At 45.9% G+C, this 27,892-nt stretch overlaps 1 protein-coding gene across 1 annotated transcript in view; it reads right to left on the bottom strand.

Annotated features, from left to right (window-relative positions):
- The window catches only part of CEACAM1 (CEA cell adhesion molecule 1), a 57,028-nt gene extending 29,682 nt beyond the window's left edge, over positions 1 to 27,346 (bottom strand). Inside the window, 1 exon segment of the mRNA NM_001097557.1 lies at positions 27,254 to 27,346. Coding sequence (NP_001091026.1) covers positions 27,254 to 27,317 — 64 coding nt within the window. The 5' untranslated portion in view covers positions 27,318 to 27,346.
- Between the last annotated feature and the right edge of the window lie 546 nt (positions 27,347 to 27,892).

Raw genomic sequence — 27,892 nt, 5'->3', positions numbered from 1 at the left:
CCCAGGGTCAGTATGTCCTGTAAAACAAGAAGGAGGCAGAGGCCCAGCCCTCCTCTCCCAGTCCCAGAGATAAGAAATGCTTTCTGATGTGTCTCTCAGACATATGTCCAAGGGCTTTGGCTCTTCCAAACTTTGGTCATAAAAGGGTCCAGCCATGCCAGGGATGGAGAGGGATGTAGAGAGTGACTTGAGCAGGGCAGGCTGGAAAAAGGCACTTCTTCTTGGACAGTGTCCTCAGAACATGCCTTTGGGAGGGAGACCCTGCAGGGCCCAGATGGACCCCATGTAGCCCTGTTCCCCCAACCTCCTTCTCCCCTTTCTTTGATCCTATGTATTCCTTGGACCCAGGTCTTGTTCCCAGGCTTCTCTGGGGACCCTGAGGTAGCAATGGTGTGGAGAGAGGGGATGGGGCTTATTCCACTTATAATAGCATCAAAAAGAAAAAACATGGGCAGCCCGGGTGGCTCAGCGGTTTAGCGCTGCCTTCAGCCCAGGGCCTGATCCTGGAGACCCGGGATGGAGTCCCACATTGGGCTCCGTGCATGGAGCCTGTTTTGCCCTCTGCCTGTGTGTCTGCCTCTCTCTCTCTCTCTGTCTCTCATGAATAAACAAAAAATCTTAAAAAAAAAAAAGAAAAAACACTTTGATATGAACATAATTAAGAAGGCGAAAGATGTATATACACTGAAAGCTACCAGATGTTTGGAAAGAAATTAAAGAAGACACAAAAAAATAGAAAGAAATCCATGTGCATGGATTGAAAGGCTTAATCTTAAGATGTCAATATTATCCAAAACTACATACATATTTGATACAATCCTTATGAAAAATGCCAGTGACCTTTTTGCATAGATAGGAAAATCCATCCTAAAAACATATGGAATCTCAAATAGTTCAGGCAATCCTTAAAAAAGAGTAAAATTGGGGGATCCCTGGGTGGCTCAGCGGTTTAGCGCCTGCCTTTGGCCCAGGGCGCGATCCTGGAGTCCCGGGATTGAGTCCCGCCTTGGGCTCCTGGCGTGGAGCCTGCTTCTCCCTCCTCCTGTGTCTCTGCCTCTCTCTCTCTCTCTCTATGTCTAAAATAAATAAATAAATAAATAAATAAATAAATAAATATTTAAAAAAGAGTAAGATTTGAGATCTCATGCATCTTGATTTCAAAAATTACTACAGAGGTAAAGGAGTCAAAATAGTATGGTTCTGGGACACCTGGGTGGCTCAGTGGTTCAGCATCTGCCTTCAGCTCAGGGCTTGATCCCAAGGTCAAGGGGTAAAGGCCCAACAACTTTGAAGGGATGGCCTCAGGCATTTGGTGGCCTCCCCCCATGCTGATGCCATGGCCCTGGGTCTACAGGTAATGGACTGTGACTGCCAGGTATAACACGTGGGTGACCTGACTCTATGGTGTGGTTTTCCTTATCAATTTCATATGTGTTTATGAGCTACTCTTATTGAGTGCACACAGTAGGCCTGGATATCAGACAGGGCTGCCGTCTCATCCTCCTAGATATTGTGGCTGGTGCAGTGTCAGTTCAGAAGACACACTGGGCACAAGGAGAGGACCATCCCCTCTCTCATCGGGGCTTAGGGCAGATGGCCTGCATCCTGGCTTCGCACGCTGCTCTCCCACATTGTATCTTGACAAAATTCGTCTTTTGTCCTCCCCTTGCCTTAGCACAGCCTCCCTGACGCAGACGTCTGGGCACTCTTGGCGCCTCCAGCTGACCAAACTCTGAGCCTCACATAACCGTCTTTGTGTTGGAGAAAAGGGCCCAGTTATAGGATCAGGGAAGCCTCCTGAGAAAGCGCCTCCAAGCTGAGGTGACCCCCATGTGCTGGGACTTGCATGTCCCATCCAGCTGCATCTTGTTGGGTGGTCATGGGGTCGGGGCAGAACCGGTGCGGGCTGTGCTCCGGAGCTCCAACCTGCTGCCAGTGAGAGCTGAGTGCGGGTCAGTGCTTTCAGAGCTTCTCAAACTTTGTGGACACTGCCTGTGGCCAGGAGCTGGAGGTTCTGGTGATGGTTGAGATTTAGCCACTCAACGGCACTGGGAGGAGGGCACACATGCAATCAGCTGCCAGTGCACATCCAGGAGAGCCCATGTCACCAGCCCCGCAGAGTCCAGAGGTGGGCGGGTGCTTGGTGAGGACATTGATAAAGCACTCCTCTAAATGGTGGAGCATCAGAGGCTCCCGTGGTTCAGAGGGGACCCAGGGTTGAAGGGCAGGGTGCTGCCAGCCCACAGGTGCTGGGAACCAGACCAATACTGGCCAGTCCTCAACTAAAGTCCATTTTGTGGAGTTTAGACTCATACTTAGGGAATGATGCCAAAGTATATGATTCTGAAGATACAGAGACACTCCTGGGATATAATGTATGAGAGAGAGAGAGAGAGAGCCTGGGAAGTGAGGGGAAAGGAGGGGCAGAGGGGGAGAGAGAATCTTAAGCAAGCAAGCCCCCCACTGGGGGCTGGGTCTCACCCCTGAGATCACGACCAGAGCCAAAATGAAGAGTCCGCCAACCAAGGCGCGTAGGCTTATGTCCCTGTTGAGATTTCTTCCAAATGAAGAGTCTCTACGACTGCACATTCATTGCTAAGATGCCCCTCAAATGGTGAGAACATCAGCGAACACTGTCTAAGGACATCGCATACAGATTTGTGCTCATGCGTGTTTCTACGTCCCGATGTCTATAGTTCTCCCTCAGCCGACTTGCCAGTATAACCCGGTGGGTGCCCTTCTGATTTGTGGTTACCCGCTTTGCAAAACCAGTCTTCCAGGTGGTGAGCCCTGGGCGGCCATAAATGAATCTCTGTTCAATATGCCTCCTTGGGAACCTGAATGTCCCTTTTGTCCAGGCTGAGCCCCACAGTCTCCTCTCCAGGGCGCTCTGCTCTTCCATCTGCAGGAGCAATCCACGAGGCGGCACCCACGGCCTTCCCTGAACTCTCGTCCACCTTTCCCATCTCCGGAGACAATTCTAAGTGTTTTCATTGCCACAACTACCAACTCTCTCAAATGCTCTTTACATTCACCCAGGGTGAAGTTCCTGGGATGGAAATAGGGGTCTCCAGAGAAGAATCTCCGATGGGAGGATGTGTCAGTATGGGCTGGTGACCTGGAACCAACCTTAGGTCCAGGGCATTGGGGAGGGGATGGTGCAGGGACAGCGGGCAATGTAGGCTGGACTCTCAGATGCTCCAGCCCCACGTACAGGCTCTGGGGGAATGACTGTGAGCCTGTGTCCCTAAAGGATCTGTGCCTATGGGTCTTGGCAGGGCTTCTGTGGAACATTCCAGAAGGGCTTCCTGGGTATTTCAAGAACCTTCTTACCTGGAAGAATCAGGAGACGTATGGCATTCACCAGGGCACAAGATTTCTCTGGGCCTGAGGGAGTAGGTGGTATCCAGGCTTCACCACCTCCTCTGGGTCAGGCCCCCAGATGTTGGGAGAGTGAGGTCTCACCTGGCCTGGTTCTGCAGGACACCATTGCTGGGCTGTGTGTGGGGAACTCGGCCTCCCCACCCTCTGGCTACAGTGCAGGAAAGAACCCCAAAGTCCCTTCAGACTTGGACAGTGAAGGAGCACACGTGAGTTTGGGCAGGTGGGTAAGGAGACTGTAATTCCTGGAGGTAGGAGTGGTTAGGTGATGGACACACACGTGGGACCCAGCCCGTGTGCTGCTGCAGCTGACTCACTAATGGAGAGGTTGTCCTCTGGAGAATCCAGCCTTTTCCTTGTAAACATTTGCTCACTTCCCACCGTGGTGCTTCCAGCCGAGGCACCTCAGTCCTGTTCCACAAGCCAGTCCTGCATCAGCTCCTTGTCCCCATCACACCCGGGCAGCTCAGTGTGCCCAGCTGTCCCGACCTCCCCAGTCAGTCATCGCACCTCTGTCCTCACCAGCCTGGAGGCTGTCAATCGTTCACTAGGAAATGGCAGCTCCCGAACAAAGGAGAGATGCAGGGACAATACTCTGCGTATCTGCAAATCCACATGTGGGACAGTAACCAGGAAAATGATGGAACTTCTTGCTAATTTAAACCTGGAGAGTGCTGCCTTGGGAAGTCCATGGTGATTGCCTGGGTATTTTCTTATTTTCTAGTCATAGGCTTTTGAGCTGGGAATTAGGGGATGTTACTGGCAACCTCTGTTCCACCATTTGGGGCCCGGACTACAAATTCCAGGGCCTAGTACAGGTTTGGTATTGGGGCTGAGACACTGGCAGCCTGGCCCCGGGGACCCTGTGTGCACAGCTGCTGCAGAGAGATTTGCTCTGTTGGGCACAATGCTGCTTCCCACCTGCATATCAGCACCCAGCTCCATGGTGCCCTCCAGCCTCCATGCAGGTCCCCGCTCCTCAGAGACACCTGCCCCAGGTACATTGTGTGGGTCATTCCCACACTGCAGCTGCCTGCCTGGAGCTGTCCAAGATCCTGAAGGTTTCTTGAGGGGTGTGTGTGTGTGTATGTGTGCATATGCAGGTCTGTGTGTGTGTGTGTGTGATAAACCTCTCCACACACATGAAATCTGACGTTGAGGGAATTTGAGATTCATTCAGTGAATACTTATTTTACATTAAAGGATTCATGGTAGGACTCCATATCAAATAAGCGAGGGTTCCTGTTGTATTGAATCCCTCTTCTTAATCTTCCTGCCTGCTCAGTGCTAGAGTGACCCACCCACACATTCTGCCCACACCCCTGCAGCTCCTCCCACTCAAATGAAAGTGTTTATTACAGACTCGGTCATAGGAACATACACGCCAGGAATCTCTATTCCCAAAATTCACCCTATGTCATTTTCAAGAACACTGAGAATCTGAGAAATGTTTCCCAAAATAGTATAATTCTACTGATTCCACCAGTAGGACAGATCATTGCCACGTTGCAGTTTACAGGAGATTTAAGAATCAGTCCTCTTTATCCTAACCTGTTAAACTAAAGCAAAGAATCCCAAGTGTCCATTCTGGATGAATGGATAAAGAAAATGTGGTATGTATGTAAAATGGAACATTATTCAACTGTTTAAATTTTTTAAAAAAATATTTATTTGAGAGAGAGAAAAAGCATGATTTGGGGGAGGGGCAGAAAGAGGAGACCCCAGCTTAGCAGGGAGCCCACACAGTGGTGAATCACAGGACCCCAGGATCATGGCCTGAGCCAAAGACAGACGCTTAACTGACTCAGCCACTCAGGTGCCGCAGAACGTTATTCAGCTATTAAAAAGAAGGAAATTTGGGGGCACCTGGTGGCTCAGTTGGTTAAGTGCCCAACTCTTGATTTCAGTTCAGGTCATGATCTCGGAGTCTTGAAACCAAGCCCCACATCAGACTCCGTGCTCAGCTCAGCTCGGCGTCTGCTTGAGATTCTCTCTCTTCTCCCTCTGCCTTTCCCCCTGCATGGGGAACCAGCTGCGGAACTTCTCTAGTCCTGGGCACACTGGGGTTATGTGAGGTCCTGAGTCCCACAGGGTGCAGAGCCTTACACGGGGCTCCATCCTAAGACCCCTCAACCATGACCTGAGCCAAAATTAAGAGTTAGACTCTCAACCTACTGAGCCACCCGGGTGCCCTGATAATCTCCCCCACTAAAGGTCAGCATATTAACACCCTTAATTCCCCATTGCCCTGTCCAGGCTGGGGAGTGGGCTTGGATATCTCTGGGTGTAACTCTTCTCGCATACTGACTCTTTACCACATTGTTCTCCAGATACAATTCCTTGCCCCCCTCCTTGAGTTAGTAGCCTAGTCTTTTACCCTTTGAAGTAAACATGTTTTTCTCTGCTTCCCAAAGTTAATCATTGCTATAGCCAACCTGCTAGCTCTCTTAATAAAAGCTGGAGGGGACAAAGCCACAGGTCCAAGTCCAAATCAGAGTCTCTATCTCCTTGTTGCCCTGGTGAAAATTCAGTGAGACTTCACGTCTTTCCTCATATGGTCGCATCTGACTATCCTGGCTCCATGGCACCCCTGCTCACATCTAAATAAATAATCTTTTTTTTTTTAAAGGAGGAAATCTTGCCATTTGTGACATCATGGATAGACCTTCAGAACAATAAGCTAAATGAAATAATTTAGAAAAAGACAAATACCATATGACCTCACTTATATGTGGATCACAAAAATAAATATTAAAAAAACAAGTTCAGGGCAGCCCCAGTGGCCCAGCAGTATAGCGCTGCCTTCAGCCCAGGGCATGATCCTGGAGACCCAGGTTCAAGTCTTGCATCAGACTCCCTGCATGGAGCCTGCTTCTCCCTCTGCCTGTGTCTCTGCCCCTCTCTCTGTGTCTCTCATGAATAAATAAAATATTTAAAAAAAAAACCAAGTTCACAGATACAGAGAATAGAGTGGTGGTTGCCAGAAACAGAGCAGGATGGGAAGCATAATGGGTAAAAGTGTTCAAAAGGTACAAACATCTGGTTATAATAGAAATAAGCCCTGGGAATGTAATGCATAGCATGAGAACTATAGTTAGTAACACTTTTTAGCATATTTGAAAGTTGCTAAGTGAGTAGATCTTAACAGTTCTTATCATAAGAAAATAGATTTTGTAACATGTGTGGTAATAAATAAACTTCCTGTGGTGGTCACTTCACAAAACATAGTGTTGAATAGTTGTGTTGTACCAGAGACTACAATAACATTGTGTGTCAATTATAATTTAAAAAACAAAACCAAAATATATCATCAGTTATGTAGAGGTAACTGGAATCCTAGAGACAAAAAAATTACTTGTGGCTCTGAGCTCCCCTCAAAATATAGCAGAAAAGGATCATGGTTCAAGCTACTATTTCCCATCCTCCCATAGTGGGGACTTCAGACAAGGGTGTCATCACATATTCTGTTATTTTTGGTCCAGCTGGATCAACCACTCACAGGCTTGTTTCACTAAGGTAGAGGCCGAGTCCATAAAGCTGCTGGAACGTGCTGGGTAGAGGATCATAGCAAGGCTAGCATGACATCTAAAGAGCTACATGGAGGAGGTCTTCAGGGAGACAATGACACAAAGGCTTGAGTCTTCATGACCTCACCGCACAATGAAAAGAAATAGGATCTCCCCTAGGAATGAAAGGCTGGGGAGACCCCCCTCCCACTCATACCCACCTGCCCTCAAACCTGGAGCAGCCAATGTGCCTGAAGCCTGGGGACCCATCATGCAGGGCTTTGGGGGCCACATGGGGGACTCTGTGCCTTATTAGACAGGCCATCAGAAATCTCTAAAGAGATTGTTTATTTGTTGTTTGATTTTCTAGAAGTGACATGATCTATCTTACATGATGCTGTTCTAGTGGTATCGCTCTGCTTACCAGGTGGAGAGGGCCCCAGAGAGGAGACAGTGGAAACTGAGTGCGGTAGGCAGAAGAGTTACACCCAGAGATATCCAAGCCCACTCCCCAGCCTGGACATGGCAACAGGGAATTAAGGGTGTTAATAGGCTGACCTTTAGTTGGGGAGATTATCAGGGCGCCCGGGTGGCTCAGTAGGTTGAGAGTCTAACTCTTGATTTTGGCTCATGTCATGGTTGAGGGGTCTTAGGATGGAGCCCCATGTAAGGCTCTGCACCCTGTGGGAAGTCACCTTGGGAATCTGTCTCTCCCTCTGCCTCTGCTCCCCACCTCTTCTTGCCCATGTGCATGGGCTCTCCCTCTCTAATTCTCTGAAAGAAAGAAAGAAAGAAAGAAAGAAAGAAAGAAAGAAAGAGAGAGAGAGAGAAAGAAAGAAAGAAAGAAAGAAAGAAAGAAAGAAAGAAAGAAAGAAAGAAAGAAAGAAAGAGAAAGAAATTCATTATCTTGGGTGATCATGGCTGTAGTCTGATCTACAAACTCCAGGATTCACAAATGGTGCTGTTTTAAACCACTAAGGTTGTGCTACTTTGTTACAGCAACAGTAGGAGCCAAATCCCTGCAAGATGATTAGACCCACCGGGTCCACATAGGAAATGGCGATTTGGACTGTGATATTAGCAGAGAAGAAAGTGGTGGAGAAATATGAAAGATGTTGGGGCAGGTGGGCGATCCGCAGAGGTTCGGGTGACAGATTCTACATGGGGCAGGGGGGACCAAATATTCAGTCGTGACTCTCATGATTCTTGCTGCAGCAGCCACATGGCAGGAAGACCTTGGATAGAAGGAGCTGTGTACAGGCTGAGGCTGAGTGAAGATCAGAGGTGAATGTTTGAATCGTGTGTGAGCTAAGGTGGCTAGGAGGGGATGCAGGGAGTGGTTCATCTCAGCTTATGTGAGAGGCCAGAGAGGAGATGTGGATGCAGTTCATGTAGTGGGACACCATCCCTATGAGGACCCTGGAGGTCCTCAGCCTTGCTGGGGTGGATTTGGGTGGGCAGTGGGGCAGCTGACGGAAAGAGACAGCTGTCAGGGCTGTGCCACGGCCTAAGAAACATGGTAAGGTTTCTCTGGTGACCAGCAAACCACAGAAATGGCTGGGCTCAGATTTCGAACACAGCCCACCTCCAGGGCACCTACCTGACTCTGTGGGTCCTCTTGTATAACGTTCCTTCAGATGAATGGAATTTAGTCTAGATTTCTGAGACTCCATGGGCAGGGGTCATACCCAGTGAGTCTGGAAGTATCATCTGGACCAAAGAGTCATGCTGCCAACGGACCATCAGCTGCCTTCTTTCTGACAATGACACTTAGCTTGTTGCTTCTGAAACAAAGTTTAAAGGTTGGATTTTCCTGTCAACTAATTCATGGAAACACTAGAAGAGTGTATGAATTACCCTATTTCCCCCAGCATGGGTGCCTACCGGGAACATTCACTGCACTGCTTCACTCAGATGTCTCATTTTGATCAAAATCATTGTCACTCCTGTTTTGAAACAGCCCCTATTATCCTTTAAAGTAACCCCACTGACGAGTTTCCTAATAATCCAGTAATCAGAACTCCCAGGACAAACTTCACAGGCCATGGAGTTCTGGAAAATCATCCATCGAGCCCCTGTATCCCCCCACACACTTAGAAAGTACATTCAGTGGTGCACCTGGGTGGCCCAATCCACTGAGTAACTGACTCTTGATTTCAATTCAGGTCATGATCTCAGGGTCATGGGATTGAGCCCCATGTCAGGCTCCATATACAGCAGGGAGGCTGCTTTAGATTCTCTCCTTCTCACTCTGCCCCTTCACACACATACCGACTCACTTGCATGAGTTCTCTCTCTAAAATAAAATAAGAAAAAGAAAAAGAAGAAAAGTGCATCCAGAATGCAAGCCTTCACTGCTCTTTCTGAAGCTTTGGGCTTGTTCAACCCAGAGGGAATAGAGGTCCTAGTTTGTGATATGGGAAACTGTGTATTTTAGGGGAAAACACTTGGAGAAAAATTAACCCAAGAGCTGCCTCTTGTACATAAAATGTTGACATGTCTATTAGATAGCTCAGCTCTTCTGAGACTTGTTCTTTGGGGTCCTCACTTGCTTTGCCCCACTGATGGGCTAATTTCTCTCAGTTTCCCCCACCTGTTATTTCCCCAGTCTTTGGTCCACTCTAAATACCATCTTCTCACTTGTCTCAATATTTTCCAAATCCTTGAACCTTTACAAGCCCAAGTGATCCTCTAGAAACCACAGAGCCCCTGTTATACACTTTCTTCTAGCCCTCATCCACCATATTGTCATTACTTGTTTCTATGTGTTACCAAAAGTAGTATTCTGACATTCGTTACAGACGGTGAGGCACACTTTGTTGAGGCAGACTACTGCAGTGGTTTTGCAGTGTGGGACACAGATTGGACTCCACTTCAAATCAACAAGAAGAGTGGGGAATTAGAGCCAAAGAGCAGCATGGAGTGATGGTCAGTAGATGGAAAGTTACCAGGAAGGGAGAGTAATTCTTGCTAAACTGACCTAACAGGGCTTTTACTGAAGACAGGCCAGAATGATCACAGACTACCTAGGAAATGTTGGGATGTGAGGAATTTGGTCAGATATTGATAGTGGGAGACCTGGCTCCAGTGACTTAGCAGGTTTCTCGTTCAATCTGGACCTAAAGCACATGGTCAGGCCTAGTCAAGGAAGAGGCTTGAGAACTTGACTAAAGTCTGTCCAAGAGAGAATCTTTGTTGTGAGTTTCCTTCTACCCTGTACCATTCACCACTAAACCAGAAACAGAGAGTGAGGGAGAGAAAAACAAAGAAAGGGATCAACGTAGAGGCACCTGGATGGTGCAGTTGGTTAAGTGGCCAACTCTTGGCTTTGGTTAAGGTTACAATCTCACAGTTGTGGGATAGAGCCCCATGTTGGGCTTCCCACTCAGCAAGGAGTCTGCTGGAGATTCTCTCTTCCTCTCTCTCTCTGCCCCTCCCTCCTCAAGAAAATAAATAAAAACAAAAAAGCAATAAAGGGATCCATTGATATATTGATAAAAAATTTTAAGGACTTATCATGGAGATACGAAAGAGATTGTAAACATTGTCAGAGATGACCACAAAATCTATGTCAATATATTTTCAAATATGGATGAATGAACAGTTCTCTAGATAAATGTAAATCACCTAAGCTGACCTCAGAACAAAATGGATAATATGAGTAGAGCAATAGCCACTAAAGAAATGAAAATGAGAGCCACTAATTACCCTCCACCAAAAAAATAGTACCAGGCCCCAAGGTCTTTATGAGCGAGTTAATAAATCTTCAAATAAGATAATCCTCAACAAACCCCTCCAGGGAATAAAGCAGTAAAAGGAGATCACTTCCTAACTCAGTTTATGAGGCTGGAAAACCAGGCAAGAAATTACAGGCCAATTTCACTCACAAATACATATATAATCAAAGGAAACATTAGAAAACAGAATGTAGAATTAATAATAACAAAAAAAGCATAGAGATAAAAAAGTTATCATGATCAAGTAGGCTTCTATCAGGAAAGCAAGCGTGTTTTTAAAATAACGGGAGTGGGGGAGCTGATGGTCAGTTGGGTGGCTCAGTTGTTTAAGTATCTGACTCTTGATTTCAGCTCAGGTCATGATCTCAGGGTCATCAGATCGAGCCCCATGTTGGGTCCACACTGGGTGTGGAGACTCCTTCATATTCTGTCTCTCTACCTCTGCCCCACCCTGCCCTACTGCACTTACTCTTTCTCTAAAAAGAAGAAAAAAAAGGAATGCAGATGTGTTTCAATATCAGAATGTAACTCTCCACATCAACAGAATAAAGGAAGGGATCCCTGGGTGGTGCAGTGGTTTGGCGCCTGCCTTTGGCCCAGGCCCACAGGCCTGGGTCCTGGAGACCCAGGATCGAATCCCACGTCGGGCTCCTGGTGCATGGAGCCTGCTTCTCCCTCTGCCTGTGTCTCTGCTGCTCTCTCTCTCTCTCTCTCTCTCTCTCTCTGTGTGACTATCATAAATAAAAACAAAAAACAAACAGAATAAAGGAAAAAAATACATATCTCAATAGATTTAGTAAAACTATTTGATCAGAGTCAACCCTAATTAAAAAAAAAAATCCTTTTGCAAGAGGAAACTGGGAAAGGGACACATTCACATCCTCCTAGGTTGCCTGAAGACTAAAGTAGCCCATATCAGTCCTGCACATACACCTGGCACTCGTCGGGCACTAAACAAATGGGTGCATCTCCCCAAGCACTTCTCTCTCACACACCCCATCTTTGTTCCCAGATTCATGGTTGATTTCCTCAGTTGTATCTTCCAGATCATTTGGTTTTTTTCATCAGTTACAGTCCAGTTATTTAGCAGTCACACTCCATCTTTTTTTTTTTTTTTTTTTTTTTTTAATTTCTGGGAAGTCTTTCTTCATCCCTTTCCACGGGAGTTCATCAGCCATCTGCCTGAATCCCTGGGTGTCAGAAGAATGTTGAGAAGCTTCCATCTGCACTTTTACACGGGGTTTCCAGCAGTCACAGGTTCTATTTCTACCTCGGGCGATGGCTCTCGGACCTGCCTCCGCTGGCTCTCCTCAGATGTGTGTGCACTGGCCACCTGTTTTACCCTTCATTCCTCCCTTTTCCTATGTCCTTATGGATTCTTCTCAAATGTGTTATGTTTCTAGGTTGTAAGTCACATATTTAGTAAGACTTGGTTGATTATTATAGGCGTAGGCTCAAGGTTTGCTCAGTATTTGTATGAGTCTATACTGGGGCCTTTTCTTCTTCAGCTGACAGCAAAGACCTTCAAACTTTTTCTCGTCTTCATTCTGAATATTGGAGATATTCAAAGTAATTTCTTATACCAGCTGTGCTGGGTGTGGAGAGCAATAATTTATTTAAAAAATTTTTTTTTAATTTATGATAGTACAGAGAGAGAGAGAGAGAGGCAGAGACACAGGCAGATGGAGAAGCAGGCTCCATGTACCGGGAGCCCGACGTGGGATTCGATCCCGGGTCTCCAGGATCGCGCCCTGGGCCAAAGGCAGGCGCCAAACTGCTGCGCCACCCAGGGATCTCTGAGAGCAATAATTTACAGAAAAAGCCTCACTCTGTGTCTTCACTCAGCTTAAGGAAGGAGAGAACCAGCACCCCACCACTCCTGTGTTCCCAGCCAGTCCAACCCCCAGTCCACTCCATGCCCAGGTGCATTTTGCAAAATATGCCCCATCCCTACAGTTCATCCTTTTTTAATCACACACTTTCTTCTTAAAAACCATATATTTCATTTCGAGTGTTTTTGACTTTCATAAAAATGAAATTACACTGGATTTTCTGCTACTTGCTCTGTTCAGTCAAAATTACACTCCCCAGATTTACTCTTGCCGGTTCCTTGCTGCGGGTTGGAGATTTTCATTGCTATATGGTCTCCCACTGAATGAACTTAGCGCTTCTCTTACTTTCCTATTGGCTTCTGATGAAAATTTGGGATTCTTTTTGTTTTTGTTCTCTTGCGGTACTAGCGGTGCCTCTATGAATGTTCCTCTGTACATATCTGCTCACACACACACACACACACACACACACACACACACACACATTCCTGGCGGTGACCCCTTCAGCTTTTCTCTTGGATTGCCTTTTCCTTGTTGCATTGTAAGAGTCTTTACATATTCTGGATGCCTTCTTTGCCAACTCTGTGATCTACACTTCTCCCAGTCTGTGGCTTGTCTTTATTCTTTCCTTAGAGTGTACTTTCCTAAGGAGATACTAATTTTAATATAGTGGAATTTATCTCTTCTCCCTTTTCATTAGTGCTTTTTTGCTCTACTTTAGAATATTTTCCCAAGGCTGTGTGTATACACGACCAGTTTTTCACAATCATTTGTGAGAAAAGTGCCTCCTTTGCCCACCTTACCTGTCCAGCCACCTCCCTTATGAAGTTTCTCTATGCGTGTAGGAGGGGTTCCTGAGTTTGTATTCCCTTTCCTAGAGGAGACACAGCACCAGTTTGAAACAGTGTGGCTTGTGATCCATCTTGAAATCTAGCAGGGCAGTTGCCACATAGTTCGTTACTCTTCTTTGAGGCCCTTTATTATGCTATTTAATTTTAGAATTGGCTTGCCTAGTTAAAAGAAAGCAACTACAATGCTATTGGAGATTCATAATTGTCCAGAAAATTTGGGGAGAACAGCTATTCCACCCAACTAAGTCCTAAGTCCTTTACTGATACTCCCTGGTATCTTTTCCTTTCCTTTCTGTTATTTATCATCTTTTACCTTATTGCTAACTCACACCCAAACTTTCATGTTCAGCCAAGTTTTCTGTTCTAAATAAAGAAGGCCTTTCTTCGTTTCTTTTCAGGTTGCCATTAAAAATATTATTTAAAATCACATGTGCAGGCAGGGTGCATGTGACTGGTTCAGTCAGTTGGGCATCTGCTTTTGGCTTGGGTCATGATCCCACAGGCCTGGGATCGAGCTCCCCTCAGCCCCATGCACCCACCTGGGTCCCTGCTTCTTGGGGAGGCTGCTTCTCCTTCTTCCTCTGCTGCTCCCCCTGCTTTTCTCTCATTCTGTGTTGCTCACTCTCTTTCTTAAGTAAACAAATAAAATATTTTTAAAGAAATCACAGGTGCTCTTATAAAGCCATGACATTGAGCCTCAGATATGGATGCTCCTATCTGGCATTCTTGGTTAAACTACAGTTTTGATTCTGATAAAATTGTCAGATTCTTTTGAATTTTCGATCTAGGCAATGATACTGCCTGTGAATTAGGACATTGTTTCTGCATTTTTTCCTTGTCAGACCTTTCCTTTTCTGTTTCTGCCTTGCTGTATCAGAAGACCCCCTACATACTCTTCCAGGAGATGGTAGCCCCTGAGCCTTGCCCCCTGATTTTAATACCACATTTGCTGTGACATTTTGGAGATATTCTTTATCAGATGAAGGTAGTTCCTTTTAATTTCTGGTTTACTGAGTTTTACCACCAATGGAGCCTGAATTTTAGGTAGCGGGTTTTTTTTAAAAATGCATCTTTCAAAAAACCCACACGACTTTCCTCCTTTAAACCATTAATGCTGTGAATTACACTGATTTTCTACTGTTTAACTATATTCCTAGAATGAACCCTACATATTATGCATATGATCTTTTAAATTCATTGCTGCATTGTGTTTCCGAGTCCTGGAGGATGTTTGTATGTGCTGACTTGGGCCTGGTATTTTCCTTGCTGTATTTTTTGTGGTTTGGGGGTCAAGGTTACTGTGGCACCACAATAAGAGCTGAGGACATGTTCTCTCTTTTCTGGAGGAGTACGTGTCATATTATAATGGAGTTTATGAACGTTTAAAAATCTCTCCTATCAGTTTAAATAGGTTCCAAAACAGTAAAACTCAGTTTGTTGGATGGTTCATATGGCTACTCAAGCTTTTCTTCCATTTTGACCCTGTCTGGTCCTTTTTTGTAGGTAATCACTCAACAAATGAATACCAAAGCTTGAAATCAGAATGTTCATCATCTCTTTCCAGGGCATCATCCTTTTGTTTTTCTTTTTGATTCCTAACATTGCTTTTTGCACCTTGGTTCATTTTTTTTTTCTGATCACGTGGTTAGAAAATTTTGAAAGAACCATCTCTAGAATTTTATGTTTCTCGCTCACCTCTTATGTTCTTTTTCCTTTGAGTTTGTTCCTTCTCTTACTTCAACCAGTGGCTAATTAGCTCAGAAACATCCAACCTTTCATTTTTTTCCTATTAAGCAACTTAGTGTTTTAAATTTGCCCACAAGCCTGCCTCAGTTGCATCCTGTGTGTTCTAAAGAAGGTTGTTTTGTTTTGTTTTGAAGTAGGTTCCATGGCCAGTGTGGAGCCCAAGGGAGGCTTAACTCAGGAGCCTTAGATCGAGACCTGAGCTGGGATCAAGTGTCACTTAACCCACTGAGCCACCCAGGTGTCCCTATGAAAAGTATTTTTACTTTTAGTTCTAGAGATTTTGAAATGGCCATTACCATTTCTCCTTCAAGCACAAGTTCTTTAAGAGGTGGTTTCTATGCAGATGGTGATGTTCTGGTCCCCCTTGTAATCGGTCTTCTGACTTCATAGCACAGTGTTCACAGAGCATTCCATCTATGAGAATTTATTGAAATTTGCTCTTTGGTGGAGTATGTGGCAAATATTCATAAAGTTGCTTTGTGTGCTTTAAAAACTGTATTGCAGTATTTTATGTATATACAGGCTAAGCTGCTTTCACTGCTCCAATATTCTATAGCCTTCTTGTTTAGCTTGCCCTCTAATTACTGAGAGACATAGGCTCAAATCTTCTACCAAAAGAGTGGATTCCAAGTGGCTTTTTCAAGAGAGGTACTTAACCTAGTCCATGTTTGTCCCCTGAAGCCCACAAAACTTCTATAGTGAAACGAGAGCCACCAAGAGTTACTGAATTTGGGGATCCCTGGGTGGCTCAGCGGTTTGGCACCTGCCATCGGCCTGGGGCATGATGTTGGAGTCCCAGGATCAAGTCCCACGTCGGGCTCCCAGAATGGAGCCTGCTTCTCCCTCTGCCTGTGTCTCTGCCTCTCTTTCTCTCTCTGTGTGTGTCTATAATGAGTGGATAAATCAAATCTTTTTTTAAAAAGTTACTGAATTTTGTTTCCAACAGCAACAAATGGTTTTCCTCACACTTTGTATTCTGTGAACTTGTTCTCCTAAGGCAAGGTGAAGAGTGTGTAGTATCTAAGGTCTTACTACATGACCAAGTGTGGTAGGATCTGGGAAACTAAAATTCTTCTATTTTCATGATAGACGTGTGAATTAGTAGAACCCTTCAGAGGAAGCTTCTGGAAATATCTATTCTCATGAAGGATGCCCTTGCTCCAGAGCCAGCAACTGGCCTTACTTTGGGGCATTAATACAGCCCAGAGGGAAACTCGTCAGCCTGTATGGAAGAACACATATTCCAGGATGCAGAAATCTTGCTATGATAGCAAAACCAATGGTTTCAACTTACTGCCTTTCAGTAGGGCAATGAGTTTATTCCTATGGTGGGATCCTAGCCAGCAGTTAAAATGAAGGAGACTGACATGTAACAACAGGGATATATGTGGGGCATCTGGGTGGCTCAGTGGTTGAGCAGACAGTCAGGTCCTTATCCCGAGGTCCTGGGATCCAGTCCTCCATTGGGTTCCCTGCAGGGAGACTGCTTCTTTCTCTGCCTATCTCTCTGTTTCTCATAAATAAATAAATAAATAAATAAATAAAATCCTAATGAAAAAGAGGGGATATGTGTAAAAATGAGGCCAGAGTTTTTGAAACCAGTCACAAAATATTGTCACAAAAATACCTATGTTTGGCTAGGATATATGTAAAAAAGAAGATAGGGTTTATTGAAGCCTTTCACAAAATCTTGTCACAAAAAATATGTATATTGGGTCAGGATATATGTAAAAAAGAGGACATGATTTCTTTGTATTTTTTTGTTTGTTTGTTTCTGAACTTTAATACCGTTAGTCTTATGTTCTGTTTTGGGGATATTATACATGGAAAAGTCTATTTTAGGTGACATTAAACATTGCAGTATCTGTGCCACAAGAATCAGGATTTTGCAGTGGGAAGTGGCTAGTACTCAGGTTGGGAACATGGCATTGGAGTTCCAATTTGTCCATGAAGATATTTACCTCAAAGTGCTGCCCTATTTTCATTAGGTTTCCTGGATGAGTCAAATGCTGAGAAAATGTAACTTTATGTTAACAAAGGACATGATTTTTTGAAGCCTGTCACAAAAAAATTATCACAAAAATACCTATGTTCAGCCGGGATATGCATAAAACAGAGGGCAAGGTTTTTGAAGTCTTTCACAAAATATTGTCAAAAAAAATCTAGGTTCAGTCAAGATGTGTAAAAAAAGAGGACAGGGTTTTTGGAAGCTTTTCACAAAATATTGTCACTATAGATAGACACCTGTATTTGGCCAGCTTATGTGTAATAAAAATGACAGGGTTTTTTTTTTTTGAAGTTTTTCACAAAATATTGAAACCGAAAATACCTATATTTAGCCAGGATAGGTATAAACAAGAGGACAAGGGTTTTTTTCAAGCCTCTCACAAGAAGCAATGTTAGGAGGCATAAGGGAAAAAAAGGACAATGGCTTTGATAGAGATCATGAACATTCTGATTTCAAACTTTGGTATTCATTTGTGGAGTGATTATCTACAAAAAAGGCCGAGACTGAGTCAAATCGGAAGAAAATCATGAGTAGTCATATGAACTTACCAACAAACTGATTTGTACTGTTTTGGAATCTATTTCAACTGGTAGAAGAGATTTATAAACATAAATGATGTAATTCTAATCTGGCACATACTCCTCCATGAAAGAGAGAGAGAGAGAACACGTCCCCAGCTCCTACTGTATAGCAGTGACTATTAAAGGCTGGCTCTCGGGATCCCTGGGTGGCGCAGCGGTTTGGCGCCTGCCTTTGGCCCAGGGCGCGATCCTGGAGACCCGGGATCGAATCCCACGTCGGGCTCCCGGTGCATGGAGCCTGCTTCTCCTTCTGCCTATGTCTCTGCCTCTCTCTCTCTCTCTCTCTCTCTCTGTATGACTATCATAAATAAATAAAAAAAATTAAAAAAAAAATAAAGGCTGGCTCTCTAGGCTTCATATCTTCTTTGGGACCGAAGAAGACAAGGGGACACTGCCTATGTTCTGTAACAGGTCAGTTACGGTCAATATCAAACTTTGGTTCACAGAATTAATGGTGGAAGTTGTAGCTACCTTTGTCCTGGGTTAGATAAGAATTTATGTTCCTGCATTGTCATTGACTATACTGGAGAACCAATGGAAGTTCCTGGGTTGTTTAAAAGAGATATGCCAGTTTATGGTGAAGAAGACCCTTATTTATGTCCTGAGTTCTCTTGCGTCCATTATACACAATCTAATTGTTGGAGAAGTCTTCATCAATAAGCTATATTACTTTCTACACAAAAAGATGGTTTCTGAACCCACAGCTGTGGTTGTCATTTAGCTACTCTTACACCTACTCACCCTGCATTCGTTGGGGGATACTTGGCACCCGGAGGAGAGCAAAGGACTTTCCTCGCTTATCTACTGCCACTGGAGGCTTGTGTGCACGCTCGGCTCTCTCCCCGAGCCTGGCCCATTCTATCCTCTCACAAAGAACACTGGCTCACAACTGTGAGTGGAAACATTGATATTGAATCACTAATGTTCAGCAGTCCTGACATGGAGGCCGGAGACCAATGTAGAAGTTGATCTTATCCGCTACCACGTCTGGATGTCGCATGAACTTGCAGCCTGTACCAACCGAAACACAGCTCCGTTCTGCCACAGTTGTCAAGAAGGAAGCTTTTTTCGCCGAACTGCACCCAGCAACTACCATCTCTATATAGCAAAGCAGGTTATTTATGCTGCATTGATCCTAATTTCCTCAGAACATCTCCAAGCCTATGTTGTTACCTTCATCAACTGTTGCCCCTCCGCCCCACACCCCTCAGAGCACATTTGATTCTTTTTGAATCTGTGTCTCCCAGATTTCAATACAGTTTGGTTTTGCTTGCAGCCTCGGTTCTTTCTTATTTCACACAACTAAGCAAATAAAGTTAGTATCAAGCAATGGAGTCTCTGCAGTCCTACTGTCCCATTCTAGGCTGCCTTTTTTCTAGCCCTTTGTGGCTTAGAGTCTGTGGCCAGGATCTGAGGAAGAGGAGGGAAAAACCAGTGTGATGAGAAAGAGCGCTCCATGGTGTGATGTGGGTTGGGGAGGGATGGGTGCACAGCCTGGGTGAGATTTGCTGAGTGGAGGATGGGGCTGGTGGTGGTTTCCGAAGCTAATATTCTGGGACACAGCATCCCAGGAGGTCTGGAGATGTGTCCTCTCCCCAGGAGAATGTCAAAGTGAGAGACATCGAACCATGAACTGGGTGAAGGCATCCTTACTACTTTCAGGGCATATATCCCAAATTTTGCCAGAGTAGGGCCACCTGGGTTGAGGACTGAGCTGGTAGAAAGGTCAGCGCTCCCAAAGCTCATGTTTCAGAGGACCCACATTGGGGTAGGGTGGTGGTTAAACTCAGAAGACTCAGGAGAATGCTCCCCTTGGGTCAGGAGAGACCCTGTGGAGGGGAAAGGATGTAAGTGGAACCACCTTCCCTGGGATCTCTGAGGTCCTGGGGCTGCCCTGGAAGTGTGGGCTTGCCTCACTGGGCTCCCTCCCCAGCATGGAGTCAGCTTCTACCTCTCCTTTTGCCCCTTACCCCTCTCATGCCCTCTTTCTCCTGAATAAATAAATAAAATCCTTTAAAATATTTTATTAATTTATTCGTGAGAGGCACACACAGAGAGGCAGGGACATATGGAGAGGGAGAGCATATGTAGAATCTGATGTGGGATTCTATGCCAAGACCCCAGGATCACGACCTGAGCCAAAGGCAGACGTTCAAACACTAGCCACCCAAGTGCCCCTAAATAAATAAAATCTTTAAAAATCAATAAAATAAACAATGGGCAAAAATCTTGAAGAGACATTTCTCCAAAGATATACAGTGGCCACCAAGCTTCTGAAGAAATGTTCAACATCACTAAGCATTACAGAAAGCAAATCAAACAACAAAGACATATCATGTCACACCCATTAGGATGGGCACCATCAACAACAACCAAAAGGACCCCAAACCCAAATATCATAAATTAACGTGTGTTGGTAAAGATCTGGAGAAATTGGAACCCTGGCACAAAGTTGGTGAAAAGTAAAATGGAATATCTGCTGTGGAACATGGTGCCAGGTTTACTCCAAATTAAGAAATAGACTTACCATGTCATAGAGCCATCTCCCTACTAATTTTACATCCATAAGAACAGAAAGCCAACAGTATGAAGGGATCCCTACTCATCCCCATTCATCGCAATGTTGTTCACAAGAGTCAAGATGTAGAAGCAGCCCACGTGTCCACGCACAGAGGGATGAAGAATGAACATGGGGCATCCAGATCCAGTGGAACATGGTTCAATCTTAGAGAAGAAGGTAGTTCTTCTGACCCTCTGCCACGTGAAATGAGCAGGTCACAGAAAGACAAATACCCTATGATTCCACTTTTACGTGGTACATAAAGTAGTCAAATTTATAGAAACAGAAGAACTGTGGGGCTGGTGGGGGTGGAGAGGAGCAAACACAGGCTGTGGATACAGACTTCCAGTCACAAAATGAACAGGTGCTAGAGATGTGTTGTACGCTACTGGGAATATTGATACCCCTGCTCAACTATATCCTGGTTCCTGGTAGGAAACGTAATGTTATGTGTTTTTCATTATAATTTTTAACAGATTTAAGGGAGAAATTGGGGTGAAGGACCCTGGGGTCCTTAAACCTTCCTGCCTTCCAAGAGGAAGCTCTGGGTGTGACCAATACAAAGTATTGGTGGGTGATGTTCCAGTTCCCAATCACCTCTTTTCAACCTTGCATGGCAACCTGTGGGGTCCCTGAGCCCCTCAGTCCATAATAGGAAAGAGGCTCAAAGCTCCAGGGATTACCAGGAATTGAGGGGCCAAGGTGGGAGAGGAAGGGTTGGGCAGGGATGGAAACATGGGTAGAGGAGGCTACTGTGTGGGAGGGGGGCAGATCAAGGCCAAAGAGTCAAAGTTTGACATAAAAGGAAAGAAAGAAAGAAAGAAAGAAAAGAAAGAAAACAAAGAAAAGAAAGAAAGAAAGATAGAAAGAAAAGAAAGAAAAGAAAGAAAGAAAAGGGAAGATAAGAAACGGGAGCACCTAAGTTGCTCAATACCTAGAGGAGGAAACTCTTGTCTCAGGATGGTGGCCTCAGGCCCCACATAGAGTTTACTTTAAAAATAAAAATAGATGTTTCTGGCGACTCAGTTGTTGAGGCGCCCAAGTCTTGAGCTCAGATCAGATCTTGATCTCAGGGGTTTTGTGTTCAAGCCCCCTGTTGGCCACTATGCTTGCATGGTGCCAATTAAATATACTTTTAAAAATTAAAAGTAAAATAAAAACAAATATAAATTAAAAAAAGAAGAATGAGGGCAGGATATGATAGGGAGGGAGATACTTTAGATGAGCAGGTTGGGAAGCTCCTGAGTCCAGTGTTCTGTATGGCCATTGAAGCTCCCTTGTGTTGAAGAAAACCTTTGCCTTTTCTGAAGATATAAAATGGAAATAGTGCCCTACAGGTGAAGCATCTAGTTGGAAGTGCAGAGGAGAGAGGAGGAGAGTCATTCATGGCATTAACAGATGGTTAGGACAAGGAAAGCACACGTGCAAAGGGCACAAAACATGTCTCCTGGTGATGTTCCTCCTACTTTCAGGCTCCAGGACAGGCCTCAAGGGAACTCCTCAGAGGGAGTAGAGCTTCAGAGTCCTGGGAAAGGTACCAGAGCAATGGCTCCTTGGAATAGCATCCATCCTTACCCAAGAGAGCCAGATGGTGCTCTGGGGCCTGTCCTCGTTCTGGACTCCAGGGTACCATTGGGGTTCACACGAAGAGACAGGATTTCGTCCCAAATTTTTGACCCTCAGGCAGTCCTGGGCCACAGTAGCCACACTGGGCTTGTTGAGTGGAGCTTCCCTTTATCTAGGAGTCTGTGTAGCTTGGGTGCCTAAAGCCCAGGCATCCCCAGCTGCTGGTGTCCTGAGACAATTTTCTTGAAAGCGCTGCCCTCCCAGGTACATGTGGGCAGGGATGAAGGTACGTGATGAATCTGAAGTCCAGGAGGAAGGACCCTGGCTCAAGAGAGAACATATAGGGGAATGGGTGTGAGAGGAACAGGCATCATTCAAGATGACGCTGGAATCTCATGTAAAGAGCTACAGGGAACGCAGTCTTTAGGGAGACAATGATCCTGAGGTTGTAGTCTACATGACCTCACCACACAAGAAAAAGAAATGGGATACAGTCCAAAGAATGAAAGAACCTGGAGACCCACTTTCCGTACTCACACCCATCTGCCCTCAAACTGAGCAGCCAGTACGCCTAAAGCCTGGAAACCCATCATGCAGAGGTTTGAGGGACTCTGTGCCTTATTCTATGTATCATCAGAAGGCTCTCAAGAGACTGTGTATCTGCTGATGGATTGATTTGTTTTCCAGAAGTGACATTATCTATTTTACATGATGTTATTCTAGTGATACCACTCTGATTGCTGGATGGAAAAGGCTCTAAGAGATGACACTGGAATCTGAGGGCAGTAGGGAGTGTCCTCCAGAGAGTTCCACATCTTGCTCTCTAGAGCCTGTGAATATGTGACTGGACATGGCAATGGGAATTTAGTTTGTTAATTGGCCTTTCTTTTTTCTTTTTTTCTTTAAGATTCTATTTATTTATTCATGAGAGACACACAGAGCCAGCGACACAGGCAGAGGAAGAAGCAGGGTTCTTACAGGCTGCCCAATGCAGGACTTGATCCCAGGATCATGACCTAAGCCGAATGTAGATGTTCAACCACTGAGCCACCCAGGCATCCCTTGGGTGGACTTTAAAGAGTGAGATTGGGGGATCCCTGGGTGGCTCAGCGGTTGAGCATCTGCCTTCGGCCCAGGGCGTGATCCTGGAGTCCTGGGATCGAGTCCCACGTCGGCCTCTGGCATGGAGCCTGCTTCTCCCTCCTCCTGTGTCTCTGCGTCTCTCTCTCTCTCTCTCATAAATAAATAAATCTTTAAAAAAAATAAAGAGTGTGATTACCTTGGGGGATACTTACGGCTATATCTGTGTCAGGCTTCTGATCTAGCAAACTCTAGAATTCAGCGATTGTGTTTTTTTAAGCCACTAAGGTTGTGCTAATTTGTTACAGCAACAGTAAGAACCGAACCCCTGCCAGACTGAGTAGAACGAACTAGATCCACATAGGAAGTTGCGATTTGGACTGTGTCTCAGTGGAGAAGAAGGTTTTGGAGAAATATGAGAGATGTTGGGGCAGGTGGGAGACCTGCAGAGGCCCTAGTGACAGATCGCACATCAGCAGGGGGATAAAAGGTTCAGTAGTGACTCTCATGATACCTGCTGCTGCAGCTACGTGACAAGAAAGACCTTTAATAGAAGGAGGTATGGGGGCAGCCCAGGTGGATCACCAGTTTAGCGCCGCCTTCAGCCCAGGGTGTGAACCTGGAGACCCGGGATTGAGTCCCACGTCAGGCTTCCTGCATGGAGCCTGCTTCTCCCTCTGCCTGCGTCTCTGCCCCCCCCACCTCTGTTTCTCTAATAAATAAATAAAATCTTAGAAAAAAAAGGAGGTATGTGCAGGCTGAGCCTGAGTGAAGACCAGTGGTGTATTATGAATTTTGTGTGAGTTAAGGTGGCTGAGAGGGGACGCGGGGACTGGTTCAGCTTGGTCTCAGCTTATGTGAGAGGCCAGTGGGGCAAGGAAAAGAAATGAAAGGCATCCCATTTAAAAAGAAGGAAAATAATCTTTGTTCGCAGATGACTTGAACTTACACATAGGAAACACTAAAGATTCCACGCAAAAAAAAAAAAAACTGTTATAACTAATTTAGCAAAGTTGCAAGATAATAGATTGATACGCAAAAATCAGTTTTATTTCTACACACTAACAATGAATAATCCTAAAAGGAAATTTAAAAAACCCTATTTACCACAGCATCGAAAAGAATAAATTACTTAGGGACTAGTTTAACCAAAGAGGTGAACGTTTTAGACACTGAAAACTACAAAGCATTGCTGAAAGAAATTAAAGACATAAATAAATGGAAAGATATTCCATGCTCATGGGTTGGAAGGCTTAATATTGTTAAGATGACGATACTACCCAAAGTGATCTGCATATTCAGTGCAATCCTGATCAAAATCTCAATGATATTTTTCTTTGCTGAAATAGAGAAATCTATCCTAAAATTCATATGGAATTTCAAGGGACCCCAAAATATCCAAAAAATTCTTAAGAACAAAAGGTGGAAGACTCACATTTCCTGATTTCAAAATATACAAATCTACTGTAATCAAAATAGTGTGGTACTAGCATAAAGAGAAACAAATGGACCAAGAAAATAGAATAGAGGTCCTAGAAATAAACCCTTACATACATGGTCATACCATTTTTGACAGGGGTGCCAAGACCATTCATAATGGAGAAAAGTCAGTCTTTTCAGCAAATGGATGTTAGGAAAACTGGATGTCTAGGAAATGAATTGAACCCTTAACACTACAGATAAAAAAATTAACGTGGATCAGAGACCTACATGTAAGAGTTAGGACTATAAAAACTCTTAGAGAAAACACAGGGTGAAGCTTCATGACTTTGGATTTGGCAACAATTTTTTGGAGATGAAACTAAGAGCATAGGGGATAAAAGATAAATTGGACTTCAATTAAAATGAAAACCTTTTGTAGATCAAAGGACACTATCAACCAAGAAAAAGACTACCCACAAAGTGGAGGGAAATATTTACAAATCATATATCCAGTAAGGGTTTAATATCTATAATAGAGAACTATAACTCAACAACACAAACCTAATCAAAAATAGGCAGAGGACTTGAACAGACACGTCTCCAAAGAAGGCACCCAGATGGCCAACAGGCACATGAAAAGATGCTCAGCATCACTCACCATCCCCTGATGAAGATAAAAACTACAATGAGATATCACCTGATCCCTGTTAGGATGGCTATTATTAAAATAAAACAAAACAAAATGGAAAACAAGTGTTGGTGAGGATGTGGAGAAGCTGGAAGTTCCTTGCATTTGCTGGTGGGAGTGCAAAATGGTGCAACTGCTGGGAAATGGTATGGCAGTTCATCAAAAAATTATCATTTGATGCAGCATCTCCACTTCTGGGTCTCTGCCTCAAAGAACTGAAAGCAGGGATTTCAATAGATATCTGTACACCCATGTTTCTAGCAGCATTATTTACGACAGCCAAAAGGTAGAAAAAACCGAAAAGTTCATAGACAGATAAATGATACAAAATATGACACATACACATGAGGGAATATTATTCAGCTTTAAAAAAGGAATGGAATTCTGATGTGCACTACAACGTGGATGAACCCCAAAGACGTTACGCTAAGTGAAAAAATCCAGACACACATACACAAAAATATTATATGATTCCACCTATACAAGGTATCTAGAATGGTCATAGTCATAAGAACAGCTGGTAGACTGGTGGTTACTGGGCTTAGGGGCAGGAGTGTTTAATGGATGGTGGTGATGGTTGCACAAAAAGAAGAATGTAGTAATGCCACTGAACTGTACTATTTTTTTAAGATTATTTATTTATTTATGAGAGAGAGAGAGAGAGGCAGAGACACAGGTAGAGGGAGAAGCAGGCTCCATGCAGGGAGCCTGACAAGGGACTCGATGCCGGGTCTCCAGGGTCAGGCCCCGGGCTGAAGGAGGAGCTAAATCGCTGAGCCACCCTGGTTGCCCCTGAACTGTACTATTAAAATAGTCAGGGATGCCTGGATGGCTCATCGGTTGAAGGTCTGCCTTTGACTCAGGGCATGATCCAAGGGGCCAGGACTGAGTCCCATTGGGCTCCTGCAGAGAGCCTGCTTCTCCTTCAGCCATTGTCTCTCCCTCTCTCTTTCATGAATAAATAAATAAAATCTTCAAAAATTTATTAAAATGTTTAAAGTGATAAAACTAGTCAAAAAAAAAAAAAACCCTAGTGTATATTTTGCCAACAACAAAAAATTGGTAACCGCGGAAGAAAGGAGTCTTGTGTGTCACACAGTAAATGCCAGAATTAGGATCAGAAACTAAAGGTATCTGATTCAGAGACTTAGCTCTTCATCACAATCCTGTTCTGTTTATGGAAATGGTCTCTTTTTTTTTTAATTTTTATTTATTTATGATAGTCACACACAGAGAGAGAGAGAAAGGCAGAGACATAGGCCAAGGGAGAAGCAGGCTCCATGCACCGGGAGCCCGAAATGGGATTCCATCCCGGGTCTCCAGGATCGTGCCCTGGGCCAAAGGCAGGCGCTAAACCGCTGGGCCACCCAGGGATCCCTGGAAATGGTCTCTTAATTCTATTTTTCTCTCCTGCGCTCTGGGACTTCTATCATTTTGCACATCACTAGTAGAGTTATCTTCCCCAGAAGATGTAACATGGGGCAAGGTGTCGTTTACCTTCCACATCCAGCCTGACAGGGTCACTTGGTGTCAAGAGGGTTTGTGTCAAGGCTCACTCTTTCCCATTTCCCGGTAGCCTTACCTCAGGGAGGCTCTGGTACAACTGGTGGCATAGTTTGGACACAATGAAGACAGGCTTCTCTGGTACCTTCTCTGTATGCCCTGTCCCACCACAGATGATTCAGAGCAGAGTCAGTAATAGGCGACCAGGAGCAAAAGGACCTCGTTCTCCCTCTGTGAGCCCCTCCACCACATGGGGTTTCCTGGGGCTGACAGACCCTCTTCCCACATTCCAGGCTGGACCCACGGGGCCATGAATCAGAGAGCAAGAGGAGGAGGTGCCTGCAGACATGTAATGGGAGAGTTGAGGGACAGATTTGGGATTTGCTCGTGACAAGCAAATAGGAAATAAATTTCTAGGCTCTTTTCTGAAAGGCAGGGAGAACTTCACCAAAGATGCCGAACCCTGGCAAATACCAGGGCTGAGCGTCCCCAGGGCCCTCCGAGTCTGGCGCTTATCGGTCAGGACCCCAGGGTGGTGGCAAGGCCAGGGTTTAGGGTCCCTGGGTGTGGTTCCCGTCAGGTTGCAAAACTGAGTCCCCGGTGAGGAGGCCCTTGGGACCCAGCCCCTCACTCCCCACTTGCAGATCCCGAGGCCGCCCCGTCGCTGAGCCGGCTCCCCCGCCCCGCCCGCCGCCCCGTCCCCTGCGGAGCCCCGTCCCCCCGCCCAGGCCCCAGGCCCCAGGCCGCCGCTCCCCCGTCCTCCCGCCCCTCCCAGGGCATCGGCCCCCTCACCGGCCAGCAGGAGCTCCTGCCAGGGGCCGCGCCCTGCTCGGGGAGAGGCCGAGGGGGGCTCCATGGTGCCCGCTGCCCGCTCCGTCCGGCCGGGGTGAGAGCAGCTGCCGCCGCGCAGACGCTCGGGCCCCGCGGTCCGCCCGACAGCGCCGCGTCCTTCCCCCTCCGCGCGGGGCCGCCTCTGGGGGCGGGGCCGGGTCACGCGGGCCGGGCGGGGGCTCGCCGGCCCCACCCACGGCAGGTCCCGGGGTTCCCTTCCTCTGTCCCCGTGGGGGTCCCCGCAGCTGTGAGGCCTCCCGTCTTCAGCGGGGATTTCCCGGCAGACGCGAGCGCGCGCACACGGCCTGCTTGGCCCGAGCACGAGCCCGGGGCGTCGGGTCCGGGGCGCGCCCCGCAGCTGGGGGCGAGGTGCAGAGTCCGCGCCCCCACAGCCCTCCCTCCTGGCCCTGGGGCTTCCCCCTGCAGAGCGGGAGCCCGCGGCCGCCTCCAGAGCCTGTCCCGGGACGTCACCCCCACCGGGCCTGGGGATCACCTGGGGAACGTCATCAAGACTGCGGAGGCCCAGGTGACCCCTGGACAGGCTGCTTTAGCAGATGCGCAGCCAGGCTGAGACCCCGGGACGTGGCGCCGGGGCCGCCT

The sequence above is a fragment of the Canis lupus genome, chromosome 1 (genome assembly GCF_011100685.1).
Source record: "Canis lupus familiaris isolate Mischka breed German Shepherd chromosome 1, alternate assembly UU_Cfam_GSD_1.0, whole genome shotgun sequence".
NCBI lineage: Eukaryota > Metazoa > Chordata > Mammalia > Carnivora > Canidae > Canis > Canis lupus.
The sequence above is the reverse complement of the archived record's forward strand: the minus strand, read 5'-3'. Positions and strand labels throughout refer to the sequence as shown.